Source organism: Coregonus clupeaformis, unplaced genomic scaffold, assembly GCF_020615455.1.
Source record: "Coregonus clupeaformis isolate EN_2021a unplaced genomic scaffold, ASM2061545v1 scaf1003, whole genome shotgun sequence".
In the NCBI taxonomy this organism is placed as follows: Eukaryota; Metazoa; Chordata; class Actinopteri; order Salmoniformes; family Salmonidae; genus Coregonus; species Coregonus clupeaformis.
Window position 1 is genome coordinate 74,589 of NW_025534457.1, and position 8,694 is coordinate 83,282.

The window sequence follows — 8,694 nt, forward strand, 5'->3', positions numbered from 1 at the left end:
CAAGTTACATATTCCTTGAAAGAAGGTTGAGATAACAGGCCAAACCATACAGGCTAAACCATGCAGGCTAAACCATACAGGCTAAACCATGCGTCCTAAACCATGCATCCTAAACCAGTATATAACATCTTTACAATAATAATTTCTCTAATACTACTGTACATCTAATTATTTACTAAAATACACTAACTGTAAGTCACTCTGGATAAGAGAGTCTGTTAAATGAGAAAGCATATTTACAAATATCAACAGAACATTTCAATTCAATTTAGTAGGATCTGTCACATCCAGCTGGTTATGTGGAGGAACTAATCCGAAGGTAACAATGGTGCTCTCCCAGAAGCTTGGCTGGTGTGTAAAACCCACGAATTCAGACAAACAAAAAGCTATGAAGCTAGTACTCTGCATTAACCCAAATGATACATTATGGGTTTGTTTCCTGGACACAGATTAAACCTAGTCCTGGACTAAAAACACTAAATGGGGAATCTCCATTGAATCTGTGTCTAGGCAGCTGGTCCTATATTCTACCCAACAATGTGGTGCCTGATTGTGCTGGTTACTCATTCAACACACTACATTTAGCAATACTATGGAGAGGCTGTCTGACTTTCACAGACTGAACGACTCTCACAGATTCTGTTAGATGGTTCGGCACATGGAAAGTCAAACCAACAATTGTTATCTCTGTGACAGTGTTGACCAATTCTGTCACAGTTTTCTATTTCACCTTTAGGCCCACCATTATTTGGTTCGTTGGAGTCCCAGTACCTAGAAAAGTGGAGAAGGGAAACCATTACTCCATACAGTATGTCGCAGCAGAAGGAAAAAATACATATTTAGAAAATAAAGACAAATGGCATGGACAAAATTATTAGCACCTTGGAGCTGGTACTTGGTTGCAGAGCTTTTGGCCAAGATAACTCCTGACAAATGTTTCCTGTAGCCCTCAATTAACTTTCTGAACCTTTCTACTGGCAATTTGGCCCAATTTTCAGCAGCAAACTGCTCTAATTCTTCAATGTTTGAGGGGTGCCTTCCACCAACTGCTGTTTTCAGCTCTCGCCATAGATTATGGATGTGATTCAGATCTGGACTCTTCACTGGCCACAAACAAAACAAAATTGTATCTCTTTGGAAATACAGATCAGCACTGTGTTTACCGATGACCAAATGAAGCATTCAATTAAAAGAACACCATCCCTACAATCAAACATGGGGAGGTTTGATAAAGCTGTGGGGTTGCTTTGCTGCCTCTAGTACTGGGGGTCTTGAACGTGTGCAAGACATCATGAAATCAGCAGATTGGAGTCCAGTATTAAACCCAGTGTCCAAAAACTGTGTCTCCATTGAAGGTTGTGTGTCCTCCAACAGGACAACAAATCCAAACACACAATTAGGCCTTCCTAATTGACCTGGCCCAGGTATCCTGGATGGATATAGATCTCATTCCGTCAGTAGAGGATGCCTGGTTGTTCCTTAAAAATAATTTCCTCTCAATCTTAAATAAACATGCCCCATTCAAAAAATACAGAACTAAGAACCGATATAGCCCCTGGTTCTCCTCAGACTTGACTGCCCTTGACCAGCACAAAAACATCCTGTGGCGTACAGCATTAGATCAAATAGCCCCCGCGATATGCAACTTTTCAGGGAAGTTAGGAACCAATATACACAAGCAGTCAGGAAAGCAAAGGCTAACTTTTTCAAACAGAAATTTGCATCCTGTAGCACTAACTCCAAAAAGTTTTGGGACACTGTAAAGTCCATGGAGAATAAGAGCACTTCCTCCCAGCTGCCCACTGCACTGAGGCTAGGAAACACAATCACCACCGATAAATCTACAATAATCGAGAATTTCAACAAGCATTTTGCTACAGCTGGCCATGCTTTCCATCTGGCTACCACTAACCCAGCCACCAACTCTGCACCCTCTGCTGCAACTTGCCCATGCCCCCCCCGCTTCTCCTTCACACAAATTCAGACAGCTGATGTATTGAAAGCGCTGCAAAATCTGGACCCCTACAAATCAGCTGGGCTAGACAATCTGGACCCTTTCTTTCTAAAACTAGCCGCCGAAATTGTCGCAACCCCTATTACTAGTCTGTTCAACCTCTCTTTCATAACGTCTGAGATCCCCAGAGATTGGAAAGCTGCCGCGGTCATCCCCCTCTTCAAAGGGGGTGACACTCTAGATCCAAACTGCTACAGACATATATCCATCCTGCCCTGCCTTTTGAAAGTATTCAAAAGCCAAGTTAACAAACAGATCATCGACCATTTCGAATACCACCGTACCTTCTCCGCTATGCAATCCGGTTTCCGAGCTGGTCACGGGTGCACTTCAGCCACACTCAAGGTCCTAAACGATATTATAACCACGATTGATAATAGACAGTACTGTGCAGCCGTCTTCATCGACCTGGCCAAGGCTTTCGACTCTGTCAACCACCGCATTCTTATTGGCAGACTCAATAGCCTTGGTTTCTCAAATGACTGCCTCGCCTGGTTCACCAACTACTTCTCAGATAGAGTTCAGTGTGTCAAATCGGAGGGCCTGTTGTCTGGACCTATGGCAGTCTCTATGGGGGTGCCACAGGGTTCAATTCTTGGGCCGACACTTTTCTCCGTGTATATCAATGATGTCGCTCTTGCTGCTGGTGACTCTCAGATCCACCTCTACGCAGACGACACCATTTTGTATACATCTGGCCCTTCATTGGACACTGTGTTAACAAACCTCCAAACGAGCTTCAATGCCATACAACAATCCTTCAGTAGCCTTCAACTGCTCTTAAACACTAGTAAAACTAAATGCATGCTTTTCAATCGAACGCTGCTAGCACCCGCCCACCCGACTAGAATCACCACTCTCGACGGGTCTGACCTAGAGTATGTGGACAACTACAAATATCTAGGTGTCTGGTTAGACTGTAAACTCAACTTCCAGACTCACATAAAGAATCTCCAATCCAAAGTTAAATCTAGAATCGGCTTCCTATTTCGCAACAAAGCCTCCTTCACTCATGCTGCCAAACATGCCCTCGTAAAACTGACTATCCTACCGATCCTTGACTTCGGCGATGTCATTTACAAAATAGCCTCCAACACTCTACTCAGCAAATTGGATGTAGTCTATCACAGTTTCATCCGTTTTGTCTCCAAAGCCCCATACACTACCCACCACTGTGACCTGTACGCTCTTGTTGGCTGGTCCTCACTACATGTTCGTCGTCAAACCCACTGGCTCCAGGCCATCTATAAATCACTGCTAGGCAAATCCCCGCCTTATCTTAGCTCATTGGTCACCATAGCAGCACCCACCCGTAGTCTGCGCTCCAGCAGGTATATCTCACTGGTCATTCCCAAAGCCAACACCTCCTTTGGCCGCCATTCCTTCCAGTTCTCTGCTGCCAATGACTGGAACGAATTGCAAAAATCTCTGAAGCTGGAGACTCTTATCTCCCTCAATAACTTTAAGCATCAGTTGTCAGAGCACCTTACCGATCACTGCACCTGTACACAGCCCATCTGAAATTAGCCCACCCAACTACCTCATCCCTATATTGTTATTTATTTTGCTGTTTTGCACCCCAGTATCTCTATTTGCACATCATCTCTTGCACATCTAGCATTCCAGTGTTAATACTATTGTAATTATTCTGCACTATAGCCTATTTATTGCCTTACCTCCATAACTTGCTACATTTGCACACACTGTATATATATTTTCTGTTGTATTTCTGACTTTATGTTTTTTTTTTACCCCATATGTAACTCTGTGTTGTTTTTATTGCACTACTTAGCTTTATCTTGGCCAGGTCGCAGTTGTAAATGAGAACCTGTTCTCAACTGGCTTACCTGGTTAAATAACGGTGAAATAAAAAATAAATAAAAAATTAAAGCACCCAGGAACGGTTCAAGAAGAAACACTGGACTGTTCTGGAGTTGGCAGTGATGAGTCCATATCTGAATCACAGTTCAAATCAATGGTGAGATCTGAAAACAGCAGTTGGTGGAGGGCACCCCTCTAACATTGAAGAAAAAGAGCAGATTGATGCTAAAGACTGGACCAAATTTACAGTAAAAAGTTGCTTAAGTTTACAAAAATGTAATTGGTTCTGCAATGTTGAAAAGCCAATAGAAATGTTTGGATATCAAAAGTTTTTTTCTATTTCAACTTATTTGAGAAGAAATAGGGAATTATTTAATAAAAGTGCCAGAGTGCCAATATATTTGGCCACAACAGAACTATGTATACCATGTTTTAATTTTGAGTGTACAGTTGAGTTGTCTTTGTGTGTCTTTGTGTGTCTTTGTGTGTGTTTGTGTGAGCATGCATGCTTACCTGTGTGTGTAGATGTGTGCAAATGTATGCCTTAAAAACATCCTTACTTGATGTTCTCATTAAGAGTTGTGTTGTCCATCCAGACCCACACTTCCTCTTGCTTGTAATCTGTCAGTCCTATCCAGGGGCTGTGTTCATAAGGATCAATTCCCAGTGTCACCACTCTCTGTTTTATAAACTCCTATGGAGGAAACCACACGTTAATCAACCAATGGACCAATGGTTCTCATCCTGATGAAAGCCTTGATGGCTGAACATTAATTTTTTTATACTATTCTAAACAAAGTATATTTTTAACTTGAAGAGCGAGAGCCCCGCCTGCTTTCCGCTAAAGTCAACCAATGGAGACAGACATGCAAAGCACAGAGAGACACTAAAAAAAGGCTGTACCTAACTTGAAGTCTGACCTTTATGTGAGAGTCATTAGCAATTAATTACTACACCTCCAACCTTACCTGCTCCTGACTACTCTCTATGATGACCAGGTGTCCTCCATCGCGGATGCAGGCGTACTGACTCTGTTCCCAGGTCAGTTTGTCTTTAGAGAAGTAGTAACATGATCCATTGTAGAACTCCCAGCCAGGAGAACATGGCTTCCTATCAGCATTACATTCCTTCTGATTCCCTAGAAGAGAGAAGAGATAACATAATTGAAATTTGATTACTTTCAGTTCTATATCCTGTGATGTTCTTGTTAAATGTGTGTGTCCCTTTAAGAGAGCACAAGAGTTGTGGGCTAAGGGAGAGATAACCTGAAAGAGAAAGGACATAACTGGAATGAGAAACAATGACATACCGCGTTTACACGGTCAGCCCAATTCTGATCTTTTGCCCAATTATTGGCTGCTGAGGGAAGGACTGCTCATAATAATGGCTGGAAGGGAGTAATTGGAATGGGATCATGCACATGGAAACCATGTGTTTGATGTATTTGATACCATTCCACCAATTCCGCTCCAGCCATTACCTTGAGCCCGTCCTCCCCAATTACGGTGCCACCAACCTCCTATGTTCAAAATACCAATTAGTGGGAAAAAAGATCAGAATTGGGCTGACTGGGGAACAAGTTGAAGAACAGCTCCACCACATATCCTATAATTGAACTACTGGCCATTGGACATCCATGCTCATTCTGTCATAGGTTAGAGTATATGGTTGTGACTAGATGGAGTACAGCTACGGACGAGATTCACCATTGAGCACTGCGAGAGTTTGGACTTGCGTTTGGAAGCCAGATGATGAGTCGGAGTCGGATATCACTTAGATTTTCTCAAAGTAAAAATGAATAGTTTTACTGGCGATTGTTTATTTTTGATGAAATATCAATGAACTTTTGCTTGTATGCGTAGACACTGCTTCACAATGCTAGCTAAATCAATATTGAGGTAAACAAACAGTGTATAATGCATTTAATCATATACATCCTATCCTATCATGTAATCGTGCTTTCCACATTCCGGTGGAGGTAGGAAATCAACTATAACGTTTCAAATAAATTGCCAGTGCAGAGATACAATATAACCAAGCCAATTTGTCCTGCTAAATGCCAATGCATCCTAAATGTGGTCTTTTCAAATTGAAACTCTGTACATATTGACCACCAGCTATCTGCACATTGCTGCCCTACCTCTAGCTAGCATCTAGCTATCTATCGCCATAGCAACAAAAAGTTATATCCTACTCTGAGTCGTTATCTGGCTTCAAAACTTATGTCCAAACTCTCGCAGTAGTTAAATGGGAAATCCATAGGTATAAGAATGATTATATTCCATGAATCCATGATTCCATTCTTATTTGTATGGTAATCTCATTTGTAGCTGTAATCCATCTAGTCACAACCACAGTACATAGGGAGGATTGAACTGACCTTGGATGGTTGGCAGGAGATCTTTGACCCTAGTCAGGTTGGCCTTACAGTCTCGAAGACCTGAGGATAACAACTCTTTCTGGACTAAGAACAGAAGAGATTTACAACAAATTAGAATACAGTGTAGTTCTGTTGAATTAAGGCCATAATACAAAAGGTATGTAGTTGGCAAACAAAACATTTGAAGTATAAAATTACTTTCCAATGCACTTCACCACACTCATATGACTAAATTTCCATTAGGGCCAGGACATTTCCCTGGTCAAGAAAAACCCATGTCCTTCCTCATATACAGTGCAATGATAGCATATACAATATTGAAACATGTTTTGGGGAAGCAATACTACTGCAGTGTAAATGTAATCCTAATCTTGATAACATGGAACTTTGTATTGAAATGAGAAGTTTTAGTTAAATTGGGTTCAACTTCCCCTTTACATTAGTATGTCAAATCAAATCAAGTGTTATTAGTCACATGCGCCGAATACAACTGGTGTAGACTTTACCGTGAAATTCTTGCTTACGAGCCCTTCCCTAAAATGCAGAGTTTAAAATAAAAACAAAATAGTAACACAAGAGGAATAAAATAAAATACAAAAGAATGGAGCTATATACAGGGAGTACCAGTATCAGATCAATATGCTGAGGTATTTGAGGTAGATATGTACATGAAGGCAGGGTAAAGTGACTAGGCATCAGGATGGATCATAATAAGAGTAAAATAAAGAACAGAGTAGCAGCAGCAGCAAATTATGAGTATAAAAGTGTGTGTGTGTAATGTGTATGTATGTGTGTTTTTGTTGTGTCGGTCTGCGTGTGTGTGTTATGTTTGTGTGTGTGTGTGTATGTAGTGTATGTGAATGTGGGTCAGTCGTGGGTGAACAGGGAGTACAGGAGGGGACTAAGCACACACCCCTGAGGGGCCCCCGTGTTGAGGGTCAGCGTGGTGGAGGTGTTGTTGCCTACCCTCACCACCTGGGGCCGGCCTGTCAGGAAGTCCAGGATCCAGTTGCAGAGGGAGGTGTTCAGTCCCAGGGTCCTTAGCTGGGTGATGATCTTTGATGGTACTATGGTGTTGAACGCTGAGCTGTAGTCTATGTACAGCATTCTCACATAGTTATTTCACCTCTTGTCCAGGTGGGAGAGGGTAGTCTGAAGTGCAATTGAGATTGCTTCATCTGTGGATCTGTAGTGTATGTGAATTGGTGTGGGTCTAGGCTGTCTGGGATGATGGTGTTAATGTGTGTCATGACCAGCCTTTAAAAGCACTTCAATAATTACAGATATGTTATGACAATATTCTGATATGAATAGGAGAACAGCAGCTAGTCAGTCCCATGTCAGTAGAGTCCTGCTCTAGACTACCTACCTGTTATGTTGTGGCTCTCATTCTGCAGTCTCTTATAGTTGTCTTGCAGTTCATGCAGTTTCCCTGTTATGAAAGAGCAAATAATACGGATGAATAACATTCATTTATTTACATATCTAACAATAAAGTAAGAAAGTAAACCTTGTCCAAGCTAGAATGACCTATTATCTAACCATAGTCATATTAAAATTAAATCATATTTTATTTATCTATTACAGTGAAACAGCAGTATTTTAATCTTAGCCAGTCCCCCATTGACAAATTCATCTTAATTTGTATTTATTTTTAACCCCTTTTTCTCCCCAATTTCGTCATATCCAATTGGTAGTTACAGTTTTGTCCCATCGCTGCAACTTCCGTACGGACTTGGAGAGGCGAAGGTCGAGAGCCGTGCTTCCTCCGAAATATAACCCCGCCAAGCTGCACTGCTTCTTGACACAATGCATGCTTAACCTGGAAGCCAGCCACACCAATGTGTCGGAGGAAACACCGTACACCTGGCGACTGTGTCAGCGTGCATGCGCCGGGCCCGCCACAGGAGTCGCTGGAGCGCGATGGGACAAGGACGATCCGGCCGGTCAAACCCTCACCTAACCCGGACGAAGCTGGGCCAATTGTACGTCGCCTCATGGGGCTCCCGGTTGCGGCCAGCTGAGACACAGCCCGTTATCGAACCAGGATCTAAATGATTTATATGAAGGATTCTCTCCAAATGTATATAAGAAGTTTATAATGGTAAAGAGCTCTTGATCATTGATATTCTCACCTGTTAGATTCTCTTTCATCTGGTTAAAGCGAGCTTCCTCAGCATGAAGACTAGTCATGTTGGAAGCATTTGGAACAGAGACAAGGAGACAAGATGGAGGGTAGTTGTTTTTCTCTTCTGTTTCAGACTATCGTACCAACCGGAAATGTACTGGTCTGGGCTGGCTTGGATATTTTCTCTGCACATTGTCCTTTCCAGCAGAGTTCCAGGCCAGCAGCTATGGTGGATACGTAGTGTAAAAGGGTTCAGTAGTGTAAAAGGGTTCAGTAGTGTAAAAGGGTTCAGTAGTGTAAAAGGGTTCAGTATTGTAAAAGGGTTCAGTAGTGTAAAAGGGTTCAGTAGTG

At 42.1% G+C, this 8,694-nt stretch overlaps 1 protein-coding gene across 1 annotated transcript; it reads right to left on the minus strand.

Moving 5' to 3' along the window:
- Positions 1-590: 590 nt before the first annotated feature.
- On the minus strand, positions 591-6,492 carry LOC123486104 (C-type lectin domain family 4 member E-like). The gene is made up of 5 exons (XM_045217304.1): positions 6,489-6,492; positions 6,216-6,299; positions 4,804-4,973; positions 4,396-4,529; positions 591-771 (listed from the first exon to the last, which is right to left on the minus strand). Exons 1-5 carry the CDS (start codon positions 6,490-6,492, stop codon positions 591-593), a joined length of 573 nt encoding a protein of 190 aa, XP_045073239.1.
- Between the last annotated feature and the right edge of the window lie 2,202 nt (positions 6,493-8,694).

Coding starts and splice junctions, on each gene's coding strand:
- LOC123486104 (XM_045217304.1), bottom strand. Junction 4,974..6,215: donor TCTCCTGCCAACCATCCAAG/GTCAGTTCAATC, acceptor TCTCTCTTCTAG/GGAATCAGAAGGAATGTAAT. Junction 4,530..4,803: donor TAGAGAGTAGTCAGGAGCAG/GTAAGGTTGGAG, acceptor TTTCCTCCATAG/GAGTTTATAAAACAGAGAGT.